Source organism: Gobius niger, assembly GCF_951799975.1.
Source record: "Gobius niger genome assembly, chromosome: 13".
In the NCBI taxonomy this organism is placed as follows: Eukaryota; Metazoa; Chordata; class Actinopteri; order Gobiiformes; family Gobiidae; genus Gobius; species Gobius niger.
The window spans coordinates 27,447,143-27,471,698 of record NC_136864.1 but is presented as its reverse complement, the minus strand read 5'-3'; the positions used below and the strand labels follow the sequence as shown (position 1 = coordinate 27,471,698).

General features: G+C 41.8%; 1 protein-coding gene and 1 long non-coding RNA gene across 2 annotated transcripts in view; both read left to right on the top strand.

Moving 5' to 3' along the window:
• LOC306973283 overlaps positions 1-23,971 on the top strand; it is a 245,424-nt gene extending 221,453 nt beyond the window's left edge. The window contains exons 2-3 of the long non-coding RNA XR_013793555.1: positions 22,731-23,416; positions 23,849-23,971. This is a non-coding gene — a long non-coding RNA (uncharacterized lncRNA). The remainder of the gene's footprint in view (positions 1-22,730; positions 23,417-23,848) is intronic.
• Positions 1,006-22,424, top strand: dipk1aa (divergent protein kinase domain 1Aa). The gene is made up of 6 exons (XM_079570161.1): positions 1,006-1,486; positions 15,203-15,337; positions 17,663-17,770; positions 17,879-18,055; positions 19,173-19,304; positions 21,182-22,424. The coding sequence occupies exons 1-6, from the start codon at positions 1,433-1,435 to the stop codon at positions 21,857-21,859; spliced, it is 1,284 nt and encodes a 427-aa protein (XP_079426287.1). The 5' UTR covers positions 1,006-1,432; the 3' UTR covers positions 21,860-22,424.
• Positions 23,972-24,556: the final 585 nt, after the last annotated feature.

The following is a 24,556-nucleotide window of genomic DNA, read 5'->3' as shown; positions in this document are numbered from 1 at the left end:
AGCGCTGTTCTGGCCACTCAAAGACGCTTTACATTGCACTATTCGTTCACTCCATACTCGGTGGTGGTAAGCCACTATTGTAGCCACAGCTGCCCTGGGGTAGACTGACGGAAGCGAGGCAACCAGTCTGCGCCATCGGCCCCTCCGACCACCACCAACCACTCACTCACACACTACATTCGCTAGGCTTCCTGGTGTTACCAAACGGTCTCCCATCCAAGTACCGACCAGGCCCTTCCCTGCTTAGCTTCCAAGGACTGACGGGATTGGGCATCGCAAAGGCGGTCTGACCACATGAGGGAGTGGTTCCTTGCTGTAAAGCGTTTTGAGTGCCTAATGTAGGTGGAAAAGAGGTAAATAAGTTGAGACTAAAATTTACTGCAAACGCATCAATCCAGTATTGATGTGGAGGAGGAGGAGCAGCAGCTCTACTTGGGGCCTCAATAACATCTGACCCACGTTTAACCCTGACTGCCCGCTTCCCACCTTGAACTGCTGCCCGGTCACAGCTTGGCCAAATATTCCTGCAATGCAACAGCGTCTTGCAGCAGATTAACCAAGATTTTAAAGATAACCCAACAGTTACCTCCGAAGATTATTTTTCACGTGATGTTATCTTTATTTCTCCACCTGCATTAGGGTTGGTCTATTTGAATTTTTCTTGCATGCGCACAGAACGCAATTAATCCTACCAAATTCCTGGAACTCCTTCCCACTCTTCATCCTATTCAGTGCACCACAGGAGACGCTCTCTTTTCCTAGTATAGCTACTGATTACATTGGCTTAAGATTTGTTTGTTTTTTCAAATTGTTTCTTCGTCCCTGGAAGTTCCCACAGTACAAATATTAACCCAACTACCAAAATACTCGTTTAATTTCCGTTTGGTAATCTCTCTGCTCTTGCGTCCTCTGTTGCCTGGCAGCTGAGAAAAATCAACCCTTTTATTTTGAAACGCCAGCGGAAGTGCGCGTGTACTTTTAGATCGATCCAACTTTACACAATTCCTTTTTAATCAGTCCCGTTCATTCTACCCCGTTAGTGAAACACAGCTTTGAGAATGGTTTGTACTTTGACACGCGTTGCGCAGGGTCGATCTCGTGCGTAAAAGCACGGGGCCAAACGTGCCAAAGTCTGGATAGAATTGCGCATGCGTTGTGAAACCTCCTTCGAGCCTGCTTGAGGTATGTTGCCTGGCTGCTTTAAAAGACCACAGGCAGCTGCTGCAGAGAGAGGCGCAGGGAAAGTGGAGTATCCCAGAAAAGTCTCCACCCCGAAACGGACGCTGTTAAAGGCGGACGACATGCCGTGTGCGTCTTTGGGGGGTTTTGTCACCAAGTCGCTAACGCCACGCTTTCATTGGCTGGGGTTGTTTTCAGAAGATCTCCCGCAGCAAGCGAGCTCCACGTATTGAGGAGATGATCTATTTCTGTGATGGCGAAGGGTCTCTTTCCACGGGCCTGGGTGAAAAAGTCATTCTACTTTCAGGTAAGGCGACTCATTTCGATGCGTATGAATCAAACCGGTGTCGTTTCCCCGCAAAGACGCGCCACGGCAGTGAAACCTGTAGGCTATAACATGGTAACGAGCCACCAGACTTGACAGCTGACAGTGCACATCCTCCCCAGACTATGGGCTAGTGCTGCTGTTGCTGCTGTTGCTGCTGCTGCTGTTGCTGCTGTTGCTGTGGAGGAGGCTGTGTTGGCATAACCTGAAGAATGCGCCTTAAGTCAATCATTACTTTGACAGAGTGCCAGAGGGAGCTCAGCTGGGTCGTTTGAGGAAAAAACACAGAGAAGACACAACGATGCAAAAAAAAAAAATCTACTTTTAGGAGCATCAGTTCCAAACATTATATTGTCAATTCATCCGTATAATAGACACAGAGAAATTGAAATTGTAGAACATCCCTTGGGCAGTCAGCGGCTTCCATCCAGGCACTAGACTGTGGAACTGTTTGTCGCCTGATGTGAAACAGGACCTCGATCTGGGTTTTTTTGAAATTGAACTAACCAAAGAGTCAAACATATGGTTTAGTTGTCATATTTAGACTGCCTTTGTGTTAGAAGTCCTTCTCGGGACGGACGTTGCAAATTAGCCTTGGCTATGAATGTTGTGTTACATGTCGAATGTACATGCTTGTGCAAATGAATGAATGAATTAGGGCTTCACAATATATCGCAAAATCATTTGAAGGAACAGGCCACCGTTTTTCTATACTGTGTGTGATATGTTCTTACCTGAGCTTAGAGGAGTTGATACGTATCTGGTCTGTGCCCGTGCCCGTGGAAGAGCTTGATCACTTCCAACGTCACCCCGTTTGGAGCTACAGGCTATAGGAATATACTCGGAGAGGCCAAATGCCAACAACATCTTTGGTCTTTTTGCGTGACAGAGGGCAAACAGTTCTTCCATACTGTGATATGTTTTTACCCGAGTTTAGACGAGTTGATACATACCTGTCTGGTCTTTGTGCCCGTGGAAGAGCGTGGTCGCTTCTAACTTCACCCCATTTGGAGCTATAGGAATACATTGGGAGAGGTGAAATACTAACAACATCTTTAGTTGTTTGGCGTGACTGAGCGCACACAGTTCTTCCCTCCTGTGATATGTTCTTACCTGAGTTTAGACGAGTTGATACGTACCTGTCTGGTCTTTGTGCGTGCCCGTGGAAGAGCTTGATCACTTCCAACGTCACCTTGTTTGGAGCTATAGGAACACATTGGGAGAGGCCAAATCCTAACAACATTGTTTTGCGTGACTGAGGGCACGACCAGACAGATACGTATCAACTCATCTAAACTCAGGCAAGAACATATCTCAGTCTGTAAAAACGGTGGCCTGTTCCTTTAAGTCTTCCATCTGACTGCGATTGACACATTGTTTGCAAATTCAGCCTGCATGGATGTAAATGTGCAAAAGTTCAGCGTTAGTTATGAAATGTTCCTATTTTAGCTCCACTTTAGCCTTGTTTTAGCCCTGATTTTCTGAAATACAACCACGATTTGTGTTTAAATTGAAGAGAAAAGACCGAGTTGAAATGGTTGAGTGAAGTATCACAATATTGTGCAGCCCTAGAATGAATGAATAAAAACATATCTTTTGGTTGAATATATAATTTTGAGTAATTTTCAAAGCTGTTTAAATGGTAAACATTTATATCACGCTCAAAGCTTTCTTTTTTCACTAATGTCTGCTTTTACAATATACTCAAGGACAGAGTTTATTTAATGCGAGAACGTAAGAAAGATGTATTGTTTCAAAACATGTAGGCTTAGTATTTGTTCCTGCGCCATATTGTATAGTAGAACTATTATCCAGCAGGCTCTCGCTCAACTTTTCCGCACCAACCAACCGCACCAATTCTAAATCCCACAGAGAATGATTAATCTGCCTGTGCAATCCTTTATTTATTCTGACAGCCCATCCCTGCGCCTTAGCCCCGTGGATATCCTCTATGTAAATACTTAATTGACATGAGATTAAGATAGAAATGTCAACATGCTTTTCAGTGCACTGTGGATGAAGCCCGTTTGCATAGATAGCCCCGTCAAAGTCCATTGTCCGTAACTCTACAGGGATGACTTGATCCTGCTCCATATAACATAAGGAGATGTGGCTTATGTTACTATTGTTCACTGGAGCATCGGCGCATACGACACTCGCATGTGTAGAAATATGTGTCCGTAGGGCTGAAGACTATTGCGATGTATAGGCCTATTTCAATCTTCTGTCAGTTTATTTTTCTGACATTTTAAAGAAACATTGAAGGCTTTAAAATGTATTTTATTGATTTATTTGTCAGGGACGATGCAATCAACATAGTCACAATAAAGGTTTGCAGCTGATCCGATGTATATAGAGCTTTTAGCTAGTGCTCATCTTCCTGGTTCCTGGTTCCTTTCTACACAATTTACATAATACATGAGTACAACATTTGTATAAAACTTTTTCAATCACACACGTACTGTACATATACGATCACATGTACATACACACAGACTCAGTGCTATTAACAAATGGGTACAGCTTTGGTTTGTTTTCAACGAAGACTTAACCCTAGAAGTGAACCTTTTAAACTTTTAAACTGGTTTTAAGTTCTCTGGGTAATGAGTTCCGCAGCTTCGGAGCTGAGTTTGAAATGGCAGACTGACCAAATGGAGTCTTGCGGTGTCGAGTCGTACAGTTGTGATTGATGGAGCCTCTGGTGACTGTTGTTTTTTTGTCTCCGAGTGAACTGAGTGGTAATACTGAGTAATACTTTTGAAAGTTAGTTTGAGAAGGCACAACTTGCCGAAGTGTTTGAAGTTTAGAAGTTCATGCGTCTGCAGGATATTGCATAATGATGGTAGCGGATTGGCTTTTCGTCCATAATCTTTATTGCTTGATTGTATAATGATCCAATACGTGTAGTGGCTGAGGGAGCGGCCTGGGCCCATGCTGTCATGCAGTCTGATATATGTAATCAAATTGTCTAAACTTAAGCCTATCCAGTTGTTCATATAAACACGTTTCACAACTTTCAGAGAGCAAAAATGTAAACAACAGTTAGCTAGTTCATGATAGATAAAATGCCTTTATAATTGGACATTTGCTTATACAAGCAGCTAATGTCTGCTTTTATAAGATACTAAGGACATTTTTATTGGCCAGGCAAGGTTGCCAGGCAAGGTTGCCAGGCAAGGTTGCCAGGTTGGCGTATAATCAGAGAGAGGAGATCAGTGGCTTATTAATATAGCCAAAAAAATGAAGCAAAAATAAATTTTTGAGAGACTGTTGGGCAGGTCTGCTGATGTCAGGAATCACATGCAAAACATCAAATGCAGAGGCCCTAACAAATGTCCGAGTACGTAAGCCACAAGACCCAGTGGTGATGGGATATTGAGTTCTTTGCAGAGGACGTACTGTTTGTTGTGCTACTTTGATTTGATAGTGGCCACAATTACAACGAAGACTTAAAAATGAACAACACAGTTTTCAGGAAGTTGAGGGGCTAATCTCTGCCTGTGTTGGTGTTTTGGATTGCTCTCTCCTTGAAGGCTGTTTGTTGTGGGGGGGAAATGACCTAACACATGAGACTTTTCCAATTCTGCAGGGCTGCACCATTTGGGGGAATCACATATCGAGTAGATTAAGGCCTCACCACGTAGCATTTCACCCAAGAATAATATACAAGCATTTATTTTATTATGGACTTAAATGAATAAATGTGTCTCTGCTGTGGGCGGCTCACCTCTTCTTAGACCTGACTTGGAACTTTACTTGGACTGGGACGCCTCCAGCTCGTCGTCATGGAGATGATGACCAAAGGCAGCCAAATACTTCAATAGACTAGGTCCTCATCCAAATCAATTCTAATCCAAAATAAACATTACGTGCTGTGTGCTTAGGGATGCACCGACACGATACTGGTATCGGATATCAGAGGCGATACTGAAAAAAAAATGTGATTACAGGTATCGGCTACAAATATCCAATACTGAACCAATACTAGTTTGGGCTCTCATCGTTTTAAGTTTAGTCGGTGAAAGTTGTGTTTTTCAGTGAATATGGACATGCTGTTTTTTGAAGGGCCGAACCTGGAGAATTAAATCATTTAACCTCCACAAAAGTATTCTTGATTGTTGCACAAAATGCTGCGGCTAGCAACAGCATGCTAAAGCTAGCGGAAGTATGCTAATGCTAACAGAAAATAATGAAGGCTTTGTCAGAAACTAAGATAGAAATACTTAGAGAGGGGGTATTATGCTTTTTTCAGTCACATAGCACCAGTCTATATCACACTACAATGATGACCAAACCTTCTGTTGGTCTGTAAATGCAGTAAATTAGAATAACTGCCTTGTATAAAATTGCTCTCTCAAAATGCCTGTAGTGAATGTCTTGAAATAGGCCTCTGTCTCTTTAAGAACCTCTGAGCCTTTCAGACACGCCCCCTCCACACGCTGTCTGTGGCATCAGTGGGGAGGGGGTTCTGCTGAGGAGCAGTGGTTGGTTACTCGGCTGGTGACGAAAGCTCGGAGGCGTCTCCAGGAGGTGGGGGCGTTCCTAGGAGGACTCAGGCAAACCTATTCCTAAAATGGCTGCCATCAGTTTTTACAGATGACTCAAAAATACGTGAATGTGCCAAGGCAACACTTCAGGCATGTTTTTAATGAGGGAATGACATAATAACATGATGTAAAGCTTGAAAAAGTCGATTTTGCATAATACCCCCCCTTTAAAGGGACTAGATGCAAGTTGGCCATTTTTATACTTACTACTGCCACCTCAGGTCGTATGCGAAACTGCAGTCTCTATATTAAGCTCGTGCATTACAGCACATTGGATCCGAATGAACAACTTTGTGAGTGACAGTGCAGGATTTTAGAGGCAGTTGTGGTGAACAGGTCTGGGTTTATTCTACACATTTAGACATTGCTGGAAGATGCAGGCGGAGGAAAATACATCATTTTAACATTTTTAAACACGTAAAAAACTGCTGGAGTTGCCAAGTGTTTGTATTTTAGTTTATGAAATGCCGTTAAAGGAATAGGCCACCGTTTTTACATACTGAGATATGTTCTTACCTTAGCTTTGACGAGTTCTTTAGGACCTGTCTGGTCTTCACCCGTGCCTTCAGTCACGTAAACACAGCGCAGACGGCGTTAGCATTTAGCCTCTCCCTCTCTCCTCTATAGCTCCAAAACAGGTCAAGATAGAAGCTACCAAGCTCTTCCACGTTTTCCCTATTTAAATATGGTTACGTGAAGTGTTCCACTACAAAGTATAATTACACAAAATTAAACAATGTGGATTTTCTAAGCGGATAAAAGGGGGAACTATATTGTAAGGCGTAATAATACCAGGAGTAGTTCGAAATCCGCGCAGTAATCTTCACTTTACTGTGCGGATGCCAAACTACTCCTGGTATTATTACGCCTTACAATATAGTTCCCCCTTTTATCCGCTTAGAAAATCCACATTGTTTAATATTGTGTTATTATACTTTGTAGTGTAACACTTCACGTAACCATATTTAAATAGGGAAAACGTGGAAGAGCTTGGTAGCTTCTATCTTGACCTGTTTTGGAGCTATAGTGGAGAGAAGGAGAGGCTAAATGCTAACGCCGTCTGCGCTGTGTTTACGTGACTGAAGGCACGGGTGAAGACCAGACAGGTCCTAAAGAACTCGTCAAAGCTAAGGTAAGAACATATCTCAGTATGTAAAAACGGTGGCCTATTCCTTTAAAGAATAATCACTTTAACATATTTGAATGCACAAGTTGTAGCCTAATGATCAGATCACTTTATGTGAGCTTTTAATAATAATGTAAAATAGCCTGCCCCCATGACAATATCGGCATCAGTATCGGAAGCAAAAAAAGCTGGATCGGTGCATCTTGTATGCCACACAAAATGGGGGAGTTTTGCATTAGTGATACAATGAAAACTGATTGTTACTAATTGTTCAGCATCAGTTTGATCAAAAAGAAATAATAATAGGTTTGTCTTTTGCAACAAATGGTTTATTGGACATTTTACACTGAATCGTTGATTGTGCAGTGCGTATCACTGTGTCTGCTGATGGCAATTTAATTTTTAGTTTTCTTTTAATGGTCATAAGTGCAAAGTTTGTGCCTTGCCTGCCCCAGCTCAGTGACCAATCGCAGCTTTAGAGGTCAGATTGTATTCAGCACAGCCCATAAAATAATGCATTATTTATAGCATGCCAGCACAGAACATATTGAATAATTCATACCGGACCAGAAGGCTATATTTTTATCTAGAGACCAAACTAAGAAAACGGGATTTGGCTTTTAATATGAAGAAAATATTACCATCTTTAAGAGAATTTCACGAAATTATAATAAGAGGAACTTTTCTTACCACTTTGAGGAAGTCCAATCTCTCTCTTGTGTTGGGTTGGCGAATAGAAATCACAAGGAGAAGCGGTGTTTGATGCTAACGTAGAAAACCGGCGAGTCTGGGAAAGTTTTCAGAGTCTGTTTATTTTTTTCTATACTCATTAGCATTAGCCATTTAACATCACAAGTATTTTCAGTTGTTGTTAACCCACCGAATCATGAATGGATGTACGGACCTTTCTAGATGCTGCTTTTTGTGGACAAGGAATGGCCATGTCAAACCTCACCATAGGCTACTTTAATATAGGGCCTGCCTTCACACACTCTTTCAAAGGCTCATTTATGCTCTCGTTTGGAACGTAAACTGATTTGTGCATTCCAAACGTGTTACCATTGCTATGATTCCCACACTTCAGGGGGTTTGGAGACAAAGCAGACGCACAGATCCTCATGCATTTCAAACGGAGAGCATAAATGAGCCTCAAGCCATTGGCGAACAGAAGCATCAGTATGCATTTGTCGGAACAGGCTCAGCCAGCTAAAGGCGTTTCTGTAGGTTGGTTTTGCCAAGTAACGCAGTCGTTTGTCAGTTTAATTCCCATTCCTGCTGTTGTGTAGATCAGCCATTCCCAAAGTCCAAAGGAATTTGTTTTTATATGTTCTTGCCTGAGCTTAGACGAGTTGATACGTACCTGTCGTGGTCGCTTCCAACTTCACCCCCGTTTGGAGCTATAGGAACACATTGGGCGAGGCCAAATGCGGACAACATCTTTGGTTGTTTTGCGTGACTGAGGGCACACACAAAGACCAGACAGTTAGGCATTAACTCGTCTAAGCTCAGGTAAGAACATATCTCAGTATGGAAAAACGGTGGCCTGTTCCTTTAAATGGTACATCTGAGCAAATGTATTTTTCCTTTTGAAATCAATTATTTTCAAAGTACTTGTATTGTAGATAAGCTTTGGGGGCCCTGTGTAGTAATTAGTAAATAGTGCTCAAGACAGAGCAAAATAGTGCTCAAGACAGAGCGAGTCAAAACAAGACTTCAAAATAGTGCTCAAGACAGAGTGAAATAGTGCTCAAGACAGAGCGGGTCAAAACAAGACTTAAAAATATTGTCAAGACAGAGTGAAATAGTGCTCAAGACAGAGCGGGTCAAAACAAGACTTAAAACTAGTGCTCAAGACAGAGTGAAATTGTGCTCAAGACAGAGTGAATCCAAACAAGACTTAAAAATGCATATAACTGAAAGTATTTTATCTGCACTCTTGCCTCTTACTGTAATTGATTATTTTTATGTTGATGTTTTTATTGATTGTATTTGTTTTTCTTATATGTTATGCTGCTTTAACTGTGAAGCACTTTGAATTGCCTTGTGTATGAATTGTGCTCTACAAATAAACTTGCCTTGCCTAGTACCTTTTGAGGTCCCCCAGCCCCCCCGCCACTGGTTTAGACAATTCACCCATATAGTTTGTAGCCTATTACTTCTTTTAGTCCTAATTTTGTGAAATGTTTTTTTATGACTCAACTGTGACATTCACAGACAAAGTATATTTACCGAGGTCTAAATCAGACATAGGCTATCGTTGGGCGTATCCTCAGGTCAGGGTTGCCAGAATTGGGTGGCATCTTAAGCCTTGCTGTGGGTAAAAAAAACAGTCTATTTCTTAATCAAAATCCCTTTTTTCGAATGACAAAATCTCAAATCCAAGGCTCTGAGCTGCTTTGTCAATAAGAGAGGGAGAAAGGGGCAGTTTCCCATCATCGTATGAGCTCTGTTTACCAGCCGCGCCATATGACCTGGCAACCTCGCCTCAGGTGATAGGTCAGCAGGGCTAGCTAGTATGCACATTACAAACAAAACTTAAAAGGCACAAGATCATACAAGAAGAAGTCTTTATGCCACAGTTTGAGAACTACTGCGCATTTCAATCCTTCAGTGGCGCGAACTGAAGCTAACCGTTGACAGCAGCGCTAACACTCGCTTTCATACCACACTTTTACTCTTGCATGACCACTACTACCACGACCACTACTACCACTTTCCTTTGCCATGTCATCAGTCAGTAAGAAGAAGCATTTGCGGGCTACAGTGTGCCACATGTGACCCGGCAGCGAACAGGATTGCTTCACGGCTCTGTATTTTCTCCACTTTTGAATTGTTTTTAGCTAATGTTAGTGCAGGACATGTTAAGCCTGCTAGCACCCGCTAAAATGGCTTGGATTTGGAATGGATTTGTATCTTCTAGAAGTTATCAAGGCTTTAGCGTGTCCTGACCCTCGCTGCCTCTAACACTTTAAACTCATTTAAATTGTACATTTGCATCAAAGCCTGAGGTTCTTCTTGTTCGAAGCCAGTTTGAAAATGTGATTTGTATTCAAATTACCGCAAAGTTATTTCACAGTTTGACAGCAAACAAATAAGTACAGGCTGCTGTGCTGTAAATTGCTTTGCTTTTGCATATTTTTTTTTCCTTTTGAGTCGGTGCTATCCCTGTTCTTGTAATTGTACACCATGTTTGTTTCCTATTCAAAAAAACGGGGACATTTTATCGTTTCCAGCCAAATCAGTGATTGGTTCAGTGACATGGATCAGGTGGCAGGATGAAAGTTCACTGTGGGGAGTGCTTAAACTCTTTCTGTTCCAGTTTCACTTCTACACTGGCCTGTAAAAACTGCACATCTCGACACTGACGGGGTTTACTGAAGGGCGAGAGCTGATAAGGGGCTTTGGAAATGCCTTGAGTCCCGGCGGAAAGATATGATCCTCAGGTGAAGCAGTTTATCCAGTTTGAGTAAAAATGGCTGAAAGCTTTGCAGATGACAATGAAAGAGTTGTAATTTTAGTAGTTTCGTGCATGGCGCCAAACACAGTTCTCGTTATCTTTTGCAAGTGTCAAGTTGTGGCAGGGTGTGGCAGGCCTCTGTGGAGATAAATGAGTTTGCATGTTGTTGTGTACAGCTAATCCTACTCCGGAGCAGAATCCCGAATTTGGCTGGGTTTTTGGAGCCAGGTCCTATTTTTCAAATACGGTGGAAGTGAAAAGAAAAATAGTGCGTGTTAAGACAAACACTCGGAGGTCAGAATGACAAGTCTGTTCAATAATGGCTTAACGGGGGTAAAAAGGTTTCAATGGAAAGTCCTTCGAAGCTATTCCGTTTAGGGCTTCAGAAAGAATGCGGCTATAATTAGTCCATTGATATACAATCAATGGATAAAAAGCATGTCTTCCAATCTACGTAATTGGCCATTCATCTTCCACTTCATCCGGAGTCAGGTCGCTGAGACTGCAGAGATGCCAAGGCCCCAGACTTCCCTATCCACACACACTTCCTCCAGCTCTTCTGGAGGGGAACCTGAGGGGTTTCCAGGCCAGCACAGAGACATAATCCTTCCAGCTTGTCCTATGTCTTCCCAGATGCGTAGCAAGGGTGTCCTGGGGCCCCAAACAAGGGGGTTCTGCCTATCTTGTATTTGGTTACACTTTATTTTACCTTACCTTTGTACATTGTACCTAGCTAAATTTAGTACAATATAATCTGCTTTGTAACAATCTGTAATGACTTGTACCTTTGTTGTGCATACACAATGGAATAATGTGTATTTGTACTTTGGAGGTACCTTTTGTAATAAGGTTAGGGTCCTATGTCTTGTTACATTATGTACCCACCAAACTACAAATACATATTATCCCATCGTGTATTTGTAATACATAGGAATAAGTTCAGTGCTTGATTAGTAAATTAGTATTTTCAGGAACACGTTTGGTTTGATGTGATGGATTGGGGGAACAGGCGAAACATTTGCCTGAACACTCTCATTAAACACCATAATATCAGATACATTTTTTGCCGGATCCTCCTAAATATTTCCAGGATCCTTTACCCTGAAATTTTTTTTATTGGGGGAATGCGTCCCCCCAAACGGGTGATCAAATTAAGCACTGCATAAGTTATTACACGCTGTTACACAGCACAATACACAGTACAACATTTAGCATGTACAATTATGTACAATGTATCAAGGGTAGTGTAAAATAAAGTGTTACCTTGTCTTTTATTAAGGCTTCTAGATACATAATAGACTAGAAACCGTTACCCGTTAACTCAGTACGGGCGGCACGGTAGTGTAGCGGTTAGCGCCTCCGCTTCACAGCTAGAAGGTCCTGGGTTCAATTCCCACCAGGACGGGGCCTTTCTGTGTGGAGTTTGCATGTTCTCCCTGTGTCTGTGTAGGTTTCCTCCGGGTACTCCGGTTTCCCCTACCACTAAAAACATGTGCAGCCAGATGATTCTGACCATCAGCCTGGCTCCTGGGTCCCCGGGCGCGGCACTGCTGTCGACCACTGCCCCTTATGGCTTGCCCCAGCGGCATCGAAGGATGGGTTAAATGCAGAGGACACATTTCCCTACGGGGACAATAAAGTAAACAAACAAACAGTACCAATAATTCAGATGAGCAGCGAAGCAACTATTCAAAATCAGAATAAAAACATTCAAACTACAAGCCTTTGTACAACAACACTACAAGCTAGCACTGCAAGCATTTTCTGCAGATTCAAGCTAACCACTCATAGCACTCACTGCTTTAAACTTTGTGAAATACAACCTGTGTCGCCACAAAGCAATCTGAAAACGTGTGCTATGTTAAGGAGGTTCCATGTGCACGCCTCCAAACATAGATAAAACTCCACCATACCACAAAATGGACTCAACTTATATAGCACCTTTTTACCTTCATCAGGCCCAAAGCGAGGAGGTCCATTTGCGGGAGCTGGGATTCGAACTCACGACTTTCTGATCACGAGACAACTGTAGATTTGGATAACGAAATTGCAAAACTCACCACGAAGTTACAGAGGTGCAGAGTGAAAACAGAAGTCCCCAAAACATGTGAAATCCTTTCAATGGAAACCAGAAGCCAAATACGTGATCCAATAACAGAACAAAAAAAAATCATTGTTTTAAGGCTGTGCATAATGAACCTTGACATTTGGGTGTGTTTGGGACCTCTGTGCCTTCCACACAGCCTCCTCCTGATGAAACAGGCCAAAACACCTCTCCAGGGAGGCGTCTGAAACCGCTGCTCTCGCCTCCTCAGCAGGTTCCTCTCGATGTAAAAGAGCAGCATCTCTACCCCGAGCCCCCAGCCTCGTGTTCCTTCTCTGACCCATCATGAGCTTTTGGTGATGACCAAAAGGACATGCTCTCGGTTTTTAACAGTTTTAGACTTTCATTGTCCTATGTGCCAAAACAAAGGGCAAATCTATGGTAAGACAGTTGCGAAATAGCAAGTGTAGGGAGGAGAATAGCACATAGTTACCATTTAAAATGGCCTGTAATAGGGCCTCAAATATACATGAGATTGAAAAAGCGGTTAGCGCTCATGCCTCACAGCTAGAAGGTCCCGGGTTCGATTCCCACCTGGACAGGGCCTTTCTGTGTGGAGTTTGCATGTTCTCCCCTTGTCTGCGTAGGTTTCCTCCGGGTACTCCGGTTTCCCCTACCACTAAAAACATGCACAATAGATTCCCCTCTGGGGCCAGGACTCCCCTGAAAAAGAGATTCTTAATCTCAGTGGGACTATCCTGGTTAAATAAAGGTCAATACAATAAAATAAAATAAATAAAAAAATGCGTGAATGATTGCTGCTTATCCACTTTTGCACTTTCCACGTTTTGTACATTTTGCTTGGTAAATGACCTAAATGACCTAAATCTTTTGCTATGCTCTGAAATTCTTATAAACATACAACTATTCTACACAGATAAGCAGAAGGGTTTTGTGATTAAAAAGTCAAAAAGCGTTGGCTCTTTTTAGCTTTAAATGAAAATGAGTATAGTCAAGGCCTTATCATTTCAGCAAACATCATTAAACTACATTAGACATTAGAAGTGTTAAGATTTGAGAAGAAGATTGAAACATCAACTTCTAAACTAATAGAGGAATCACATGTGTTTAAACGACAGCAGCTCTTATAGATAACAATGAGACTAGTTTTCAGTTTGTGTCTGCCAGACGTGCATGTGATGGAGGTCTGATGATTCGCAGTCATTCCTATAAGGGAATGACAAAGGCGTCTATGAGGGGGCACGTGATGGGAGCAGAACAGAGGAAGTTCAACCAGACTGCGGTAATCACAGTGAACTTCAAAGACGGAGGGCCCCCAAACGCATCGGGAGTCGGGTCCTTGTTATGTCAGGGGTATGAGAAAACAGACAGAGACCTGCACAGCTTTTCCCCACAACATACTTCATACTTCATTCTTCAAGGGCGTCCAAATTAGCTCTTTATTCGGTAAAATGTTTCACAATGTGGCTTTAAAAATGTGCAAAAGTTCCATTTTAGTCCTGATTTTCTGAATTTGGTTTTGTTTTCGCCATGTTGCCCAGATTTTGTTTAAGCTTTTTAATAAAACACTCTCAAATTCATACATTTTACTGCAAAAAACAACAACAACATCATTTAAATACCTTTTCCTTTCAAAATAATGTTCAAATACTCCTCATTTTCACCTTCTTTTTGGAAAACACTGCTTTAACGAAGTCAATTCCTTTGCTTTCGGTATGTTGACTTAACTATTTGAGTACTTCCCCCACTGGTCGGCTTTAACCCCTTAACTCCCGCCTGAACCGAGCACATTTTCTCCAGCTTTGCCCCAATCCAAAAGCTTCCGGAAAAAAAGGTGGGAAAATAGCAACAAAACTGAGACGAAAAACAAGGATAAAAATGTGAAAAAAGTGAGGAAAAAATGGACGAAACAGAGACAAAAAATGGACAAAAAATGGACAAAAAAATGACAAACATTTGACAAAAAAGTGAGAAAAATTGGACGAAAAATTGACAAAAAATGGACGAAAAAGTGACAAAAAATGGACAAAAAAAGTGATACGAATTTGACAAAAAAAATGCTCATAATTTTACGATAAAGTGACAAAAAAGTCACGAAAATTTGACAAAAATGAGATGACTGCCCAACAAAAAAAGTGATGAAAAAAAATCTGATGACATGAGGAAAAAGATCAATTTAGTTTTGTTGGTCTTTCAAATGAGGTGTTACACTGGGCCTACAGGATTTGGGTAAAGCTGAACTGGAGAAAATGCTCTCGGTTCAGGCGGGAGTTAAGAGGTTAAGCCCCTGTCCTTTGTTTTGCATTCATTTATTTGTTTGTATGTTTGAATTTGAATGAGCTTTGTTTGAAAGGCGTTTTATAAGGTAGGAAACAATAAAAACCCGCCTCTAACTTGTCTTCTCTGTCACTGTACACTTCTTTAAACTGCAAAATAAAAGCTTGTAGATCATTACGTTTTTCATAAACCTGAACTAATGCATTGTTTTTTTGTCTCCGCGCAGGCTCGGATCTCGTGCGTGCGGGTGAAGTACCTGTTCCTGACCTGGCTGACCGTCCTGGTGGGCAGCTGGGTCATCTACGTGCAGTACTCCACGTACTCGGAGCTCTGCCGGGGGCACCAGTGCAAGAACGCCATTGTGAGTAACGGACGCGTGTGTTTGTTTTCCCTCCGTGTTTATCCCGTTTGCATCGATTTGTGCAAACGACCGTCTCACCTCAACGGCCTCCGCTGTGACCCGGATCGATGTGCGCACGGCTGACCGCAAACACTTGTGGTGTAGGGTTGCCGGCAGGGGCTGGACTGGGACTGAAAAACAGCCCTGGACTCTGACCAGCATGGCCCAAATTAGCGTAATTGTGCACTTCCACAAATACATATTTTAACCTCTTACCAACATTAACGAGTGCATTTTCCCCCAGTTCGGCTTTTTATTATTGTTTTTTTGATTGGTATCATCAGCAAAAAGAACGGGAAAGGTGGTCGTAGAAACAGAAGCAAAATCATTAATATTAATAATAAATAATAATGGTCCCAAAATTGAACCTTGTGGCACACCATACTCCACGGAATTCCTTTTAGATTCATGTTTTTTTATACTGGGCTTTACCCAAATCTAAAAGCTTCTCGACTGGAGAGCAACAATGTAACGCCTCATTTGAAAGCTAAGACCTACAAAAGTGACGGAAACTTTTCGTCACGTCGCCACATTTTTGTCATATTTTTGTTGTTTTTTTAATCATTTTTTCTATCACTTTTTGTTGTGTTTTTCTCACGTTTTTGTAGTTTGTTTTTTTTGTCCGTGTTTTTCTCATGTTTTTGTCGACTTTTTATCCTCTTTTTCTCGCTATTTTGATGCTTTTCTTTTCAGCTTTTAGATTTGGGTAAAGCTCGGTTGAGGCGGGACTGGTGGCCCTAGAGCCAGTGGCCCTTCTGTGGGATACGTACGGGCATTTTGGTCTGAAAACTTTATTTGATAGTGGGATAGTAGAAGGATATTCCTCTGTAAAGCAGGGCTCTGTCAGTGGGTTAAATGGATTTTGTGGGTTGAATAGTCTATGACTGGTCACATGAAGCCCACAGGGTACACAGTTTGCAATTTGCACAGCGATTAAAATTGTTATTTTGATAAAATCGTGATTAACCCTAGAATCCTATCGCTCAAATTCAAAACACCATCACTAACACCGGGTGACTTTTACCCGAGATAATACAACTACATGACAATCCATGACACATTTGAGTCGTGTTCCTTTATATTAAGCTGTGTCATGTCTGATAAAATGAAAGAAAAGCATGATGAGAGGACCAGATAAAAATGCTCCAAAATTACTGGAAAATTAGGAATTTGGGAGCAAAAAATTCCTAAAAATCAAATAATGACGATGGAAACTTGGTTTTTGGTCCACCCATTCCTGGGATATGTGAGACTTCTCTGGTGAAGGCTCAGTGTCCTCGGCACATGAGAGAGAAACTAAATATGTCTGATTTTGAATGGGTATAAATGACCAGCTGACTAAAATAACTTTGTGTTACTCACTTGCTGGGAGGCCAGAGACACCGAACTCTGCGACAGGAGCAAAGCTGTCGTTGAAGTCGCAAAGTAAATGTGGCAGCCCTGAATGTCAACCTTGAAAGGGGGCAAGAGCCTGATTAAATACACTAACCCGACCCCACCTTCTATCACTATCGCTGGGTGAAAATCAAACCTGTGCCTGTAGAAAAAAGTGTGGATTAGGAAAACACCCCGGCCATCAAAGATGTCAAAGACAATGGTGAAGCTACCCAGAGACCCAGGACACTCACGCATAAATGTATTTACTCAATGACAATAGTGTTCTAGGGTTAAAGTGATAGTCTCTAAGATTAAATGTTTTGCAAATGTAATAGATTATGTATACAGTCATTTTGCAGTCTCTCAGACGATCACTTTAATTGTGCAACCTCAGTACTGGGTTGAAACATAATGAAGTTAAGTTTATTTGCAGACTGATTGGAATCTCCTGGATTGACACAACAAAAACAATGCGAGTTTAAAGGTGCGTTAAGTAACTTTTAGTGCAGGAAAGAAAAGTTGACCCAGAGGCTTTATGGGTGGCCTCTTGGTCCAGGATCAATTGTTTTTTTTGTAGTTTCTGGTTGGTTTTCTGGATGGAATGTATGCTGACCATGGAGATGGATCCATCAGCAGTGAAAGCCTCTCGGAAACTCGACAACAATTAATCCTGGAGCATCCAAGAGGCCACCGTGATAGAAAGTGGATCCACGTGGATGCACATTTACTGGACAGGCTCCTTGTTTATAGAGAACGAATTTGAAAGTGTGTGAAAGTAACTGCCTAAAATAGCCATATGCTACTTTATCCTATATTCCCAAAATGTCACAATAGAGTATAATAACATGTTACAATACTGTCTGTATCTAACAAAGGTTTTTCTTATTTAAAAAAAACAAAAAACTTTAGTGTGACAAGTACAAAAGGGGAATCATCGATGGCTCGGCCTGCGTTGGACTGTGTGACAAAGAAACGCTGTACATGGGCAGGTGTCTCTCCACTCTGCCCAACAACCAGGTAACACCAGCCTGCTCCAGTATCCTATATAACTATTTTAACCTTTAGTCACTGTGACGATGTGAAATCCTACCCCTTGTGTTGACATTTTGTGGCTGTTTCTGGCAGGTGTACACAGGGAGCTGGGGGGACCGTGACGGCATCATCCGCTGTAAACTGGGGGAGGTGGCCCACTACGAGCTGGGAGAGGAGCCAGAGCCACGCAGGGAGGCCCCTGTGTTCGATACACCCACCCGGGGCACGTCCGTGGAGAAGTTCAGGGAGATGGTCCACAATCACCTCAAGGTATGGCAGCCCGCAGGGATCGATTTAGGGCCTGCAAGTGTTTTAAAGGGGTGTTTTTAACTATGTTCAAATTAAGCTTTGGGCGATCTTTTTTAAGGTGAGACGCTGCAGGTGAATATAAGGGGGACAATAATACATTTAGAGATGTCCATTTGAAACTTTCGCTGTTGATTTGCATAAATATGAGATAAAAAATGTAAAAGAATCAAATTTCCTATTTTGTGGTTCAAAGCTCAATAAATCAGGCCAGGGATTAGAATTTTAAAAGTCAATTCAAAATATTGTTAAATACAAGACTGGAAAGTTTGGAGTCTGTTGGAGTTGACTGAAAACCTCATTTTGAGAAAACGGCCCTATAGTTTTAGAACGTCTACACATGCACCTGTATATTTCTCCAGTCTTAAGCTGCTGCTGTTTTCCAGAAAGGAAAGGCTCAGTCTCTCACATCATACTGTCTTTTTAATTGATAGATATTAGTCCTACTTATCAAAATGCATCATATCAATGCTGAGGTGCTCAAAAGCTGGTTTAAAAGTGGATACATGCAGGATATATCCACTTGTAGGGGTCGTATTTTTGCTAAAAATGACTGCTTGAGCTATTTTTAATGATGTAACTTTGAGTTATAATGTTGTTCCTCAATGAAAAAGAACCCCGGTGTTTTGTTTCGTTTGTGCATGTTTGCGTAATCCTGCATTTCCTGCTCCTCTGTTTTTCAGTCCAGACAGCTTCACCAGCCTTGTTCTTATCATTGCAGCGCTAATACATTATAAATGAAGTTCTTTAGCTAATTCATGCAATTTTAAAAGTACAGTATTGCTACATACAATGGAAACATTAACTGCTCCTGTTTGCTTCTCCAAACTCTGTGAAATAAATTGTCTGGAGTAAAAACATTTATTTGTGTTTTCCTGTATGACACAAAGTTCAGAAAGGTTGGCTCAGGCAGTCTGCAATTATTGTTACTGTGATTTTTACCCACAACGTGTCTTATCTCAACTACCTACAATTGTAAAGAAAGCCTTTCCTGTAAAGTCCACCTTCAAGAAAAGCCGGATCTCTGCTGTCTCCTTGTTACATTCTTTACTTAAGTGCATAAGTGGCTCTGTCTTTGCAGTCCAAACTGGGAGAGCAGGCGAACCTGGCCAGCCTGGTCACCCAGATCCTGTCGGTCGCCGATGGCAACAGAGACGGGCGCGTTTCCCTGCCAGAGGCGCGCTCCATGTGGGCCCTGCTGCAAATGGACGAGGTACGGCGGGAAAAGGCGGGCTGTAGACAAAACATTGACCTCTCTGATCTGCAGCCAAGAAAAACACCGGACAGGTTGCAAGAAAGCATTGAATGTTCAAAGATTTTGTACCAAAAAATGCTACTGATAATTGGTCACTATTTCACATCGAATTGTGCTGGTTGTGTTTGATAAAACCCTCCACTGACCGTACAAATCAAACAATATGAGGTACTGTCGCTGTATTGCTGGGTTGCAGGTTCTAGAATATGAGGATGTCATCGGACCCAGCGGGGGGCAGGAGCCTGTTTTTCATTTTTCATTTCACAATTTTAAAAAATATCATTAATATCAGTCACTGGGTCCATGATCTCTCTGTACAAGACCAAAAATGTCCTCAAAAAAAATTTTGTTTTTCCTCTATATAATTTCGCAGGCCTTTAGAATGCTGTGATGTCACCTGCAACCCAGCAATTAACCTCATTGTACTATATTCATTGCAACATTGCTTTGGATTATTCCCCTTCCCTTGTTGGGGCTACAGCCTGTTAGACTGTGGCGGGGATGTTAGAGTGTGAGCTTACCGTTTGACCCATCCTTGGAACAGTAGGTGGGGGTAGTGCCCTAACATTTGGTGGCAAACCGCCGGAATAATCCCTAAGAAGAAGAAGAAGAACATTGCTTTGGTCCAAACGAGGCTGTCATCTTGCATGCACAAACCTGGTACGCCGGTGCTTGCGGTCAGAGGCGTTGCTTAGGAAAAAAGATTTTGGCTTTTCCAAGAGAAAGAGAATACACCGATGGTCCCACACAGCAGAAATGTGATCAAACGTGTTCACCCCACCCCTTCAGCCCCAGATCACAAAAAGTTGGGGACCACTGCTCTACATGACATTGCCGTTCGCCGTGGGTGTCTGTCCAGCTCATGTCCTGCATCAGGTCTGAAGCTGAAGATTTCACAGAGCGCCAGTGTATTCTACAACCTGTGTTTAGAGGCACAAGATAGGGCCCTTGGAATCCAGGGTTTCCAATGCCCGGATTAAGTTGGAGCAAAGGATGATGCATACAGTTTCATCAGCTTTTCAACACTCCTTCAAGAAAGCATTGCATTTTAGCCCCTGTAGCTAGCAATTCAACCTGGACATTTAACAACGTTTTTTGCAAGATCTCAAAATGTCAGAATTCTAAATCCCTTATACAGCAAGTGTACACACTGATAAAGAGGGTGGCCCTTTCTGTATAACGGGGAATGGGTGGAATTTACCACAGTCCAAGACATTTACGAATGTTTTTTGTAATTTGTGGAAAATTTACACATAAAAAGTGAGGCAGTGTTAATTTCGTCGACTAAAATATTTAGTCTTAATTTTAGTCAAAGTGATATTTTTGACGACTAAAATTGGACTAAAACTAAATTAAAAGTTTTTCATGAGACTAAAACTATGACTAAAATGTCCAGATATTTTAGTCGACTAAATTAAGACTAAATAAAAATGAAAAGGAGAGACTAAAATCATCCAAACTTCTATTGACCGTCAGAAAGAACCTCATGTCATTTAAATTCACTGTCAAAGGAGCAGCTCTGAGCTTTGTTCATGTGGGAGAAGCTCCATGAAGTCGAGGACCACGATTAAATATGATTATAATGAATATTATAAAAGCAAAGTCGACTAAATTAGTCTTAAATTTAGTTGACTTAAACTAGACAAAGATTGAAGAAAAAAAAATTGTCTAAATCTCGACTAAAATTAAATTACATTTTAGTCAAAAAACTAAGACTAAAACTAAAATAAAATATGTTGTCAAAATTAACACTGAAGTGAGGTGGTAAAAATGTCTGCATGCACTGTATCTTCATTTCTTTGGGAACCTTACCTGTACTTGTATGTGCTTGTCAGGTGTTGCTGGGCCTGCTCCTCCAAGACCGAGGCCACACCCCGCACCTGCTGGGCTTCTGCGGAGACCTGTACATGACAGAGCGAGTCCACTACGGCCCCCTGTACGGCCTGCCCCTGCCCTGGCCCCTCTCCTCCTGGCTCCCCGCGGGGGTCCAGCGCACCGTGGACCAGTGGTTCACCCCGTCCTGGCCGCGCAAAGCCAAGATCTCCATGGGCCTCCTGGAGCTGGTGGAGGACATCTTTCACGGGACCTACGGCAGCTTCCTCATCTGCGACTTGAACGCGGCGATACTAGGCTACACGGACCGCTACGAGTTACGGCTCTTGAGCAACAAAGCTGTCATTTCGGAGGAGCAGTTCAGACAGAGGATGAAAACACTAAAATGCCAGACGGACTCGGATTGCGCGTACGGAGCGGACTGCCTTTCTTCATGTGATGTGGCGGAGAGGCGGTGCAAAGAGGAGCCTCTAAAGCCCAACCTGGCCAAGGCGTGCGGCGTGCTGAAAGATTACCTCCTGCGGGGGGCGCCCTCAGGACTCAGGGAGGAGCTGGAGAGGCAGCTGTACGCCTGCATGGCTCTGAGGGGCAGTGCGCAGATGAATATGGAACACTCGCTCATTCTCAACAACCTGAAAGCTCTGCTGTGGAGGCAGATATCACACACCAAGGATTCATGAGTGCACTACATGATGACGAGGTTTATTTTTTGACAGAGCCGTTTCTAGCTTTGAGAAGGTCAGGCACATGCCCGGGGGCCCACTGTACATTAGGGGGACCCAAAGATGAACGTAGAGCTTGCTCTGAAAATAGTTTTGCAAGTGTCTGCTGTGTCACTGTGGTTCTATTTTGGTGGGCCAGATTGTCTCAGTAGCAGTTAAACCAGAGGGTTCCTTAAATACTATCCAGCTCTGGCCCGATCCAAAATGCTAGAAGCGGCTCTGTGTTTGGACACAATGTGCGCGACTAGCCTCAGAGAAGTTTATGTAGAGTGGTAAATGAGCTGGTGCTGCAGAAAATCATGTTGTATAACATTTTATTTATCATATACAGATGAAGAAGTAACAAAATTGCCTTTTACGTATTTTTCCACCATTTCTACCATAGATACAGATTGTGAAAAATGTCTGTTACATTTGTTGTACTTTTCTTTTTGTTTAGCAACATTTTGATTTGAATTTTACGGAGCCTCAGACGGGACATGGTGAAAGAAAAAATATTGGAAACAAATTGGAGAGAGAGAGAGAGAGAGAGAGAAATAATATAATAATAATAATATATATAATATATAATAATATAATAATCTTAAGTTAGGATCCCCAGAAACTTTCTCAGGGACAAGAGAGGAAAACAATTACACTTGTATCATTAGAAATAATAACGAGATAAAAGAATACTAATTGACCAATAACAGCCATGTCCCTTCAGGGGCTTCGTAGAAGTTAACAAATCTGTTTATCCCAAAACTAGCTTTTGTCAGCTGTACGCTACTTTTCTTGAGTTTGACATTTTAAGTAGACTGGCACAACACTATTATACTGGGGTTTGTAGTTCATTTTCTTGTTGTATTTTTTTATTTTATGGTCTAATCTAGATTATGAGCACACTAACTATCAAATTGGAAATATGAAGTTCTATATTATTAGCCAACGCCAGCCGCAGAGGCTTTAGCATGTGTAATTATGGGGTTTGGGTGAATTTATTTCAGACAATGGAATGTATAGTCGTTGGCGATATAGCATGATGAAAGAATATAGCCAAACTGAACTGAAGTGAAATTGCACAATGACATTTTCCACACCAGACTAATGTAATGTGCAGTAGGGTTATATGATAATTGCAAATACCTCATAGAGATTGTCTTAGAAAGAAGAACACCTCAAAATGTTTCAATAATGCAATTGGTAAAAGCTTATGGTATTGTTTTTATTTCCTGTGGTCAGTCTTAATCCTCAAAATGTTTAGGCTTTGTGCTGTCAACGTCGGTACACATTTTAAAGTCACACTGCGCAACATTGCACACAATAGATAGAATAGAGAAAGCGGCGTTTGATCCCAACATCTGAGTTTGGGAAAATTCGCTGTTGTCACGGAGATCCGTCATGTTTGTGGGTGTTAGCTAACGTTTTCCATTAGCTTAAAAAGTGGAGCGACTCCGTTAGCTGCTGAGTCACTATTGGTAAATACATCTAACACACTGTGGCGTCTTAAGTGTTGTAATGTGAACAATAACTTCAGTCTACTATGTTGCACTTTAAAGCAGTACTAAGTAACGTGTTTACCTTAATAAATCCTTTCCGTAGTCCCTGTGGGGGTAATACAAGTGTTTATGGGATGATTGGAGGGTCTTTCATCTCCCCCTGGTGTCTCTGGCCAGAAAACCATGTTTGCAACGTGACTGCCACCGGTCTGGAGAAAGCAATACACACTAATGAAATCACGAAGAAGAAGCTAACATGCTAACGGGCAAAGCTAACGTCACTTTAAACAGTATTTACAGCAACGTTTGAGTGAAAAAAAATATTTCCATTGTATAATTGGATGCACAGTAACCCTCTCTCCCTTCGCCTTTCCTGTCAGCGTAGTATTTACTCTCCAAGACAATAAGTTAAAAAAATCGTAACTTGCTACTACACCTGCAGTTGCGCTTATGGCCTCTAGGGGGGAAGAGTTACTTAGTACTGCTTTAAAATCTCCATTGGTTTATTATTGCTGCAAATCCCGAGATGCTTAGCGATACGACATCACGCTCCTGAACTAGCAAGCCCGCTAGTCTGGGAAACCTTTCAGCGCGCACTAGCCTGTTCAATGTATTTTTTCCGATAGCCGTTTAGCATTTAGCCATCAAACATCGCTAATTATGAAGCATCCAGATGTTTTCAGATGTTGTCAAACCCATCGACCACATTTAGATGAGGTCGAAGCCTAGAAAGAGATCATTCATAAACATACAAGCCTTTTGAGATTTTTCTAGAATTAGCATAAATGTGGCCTCTGAGCTAAATGCTAAATCCCATTCCGTTAAGTTTCTGGTTGGAATTGCCTGTGACGTGTATTATCGCTGGTGTGTTTAGCAAGCTGAATAAAACCGAGAATGTTCCGCAGTGTGGCTTTAACTGTGCTTTATAGTTCGTTGTTCATTTGCTGGAACAAAGATGATTTTTACAAATAGTTTCATGACCAAATTGTGATGGCGAAATGTTTCATAATGGCACTTTGCTTAACTTAAATCTGTAAAAAATAATAACTTTGTGTTGGCCATATTTGCAATTTACATAATTTTATATTTAATTAAAAGGGACAGAATGAACTTTCCCCATGATATAGCAAATTTATTTTGGGGGGGTTCAAGATTTCACATTAAAATTTGGGGAGAG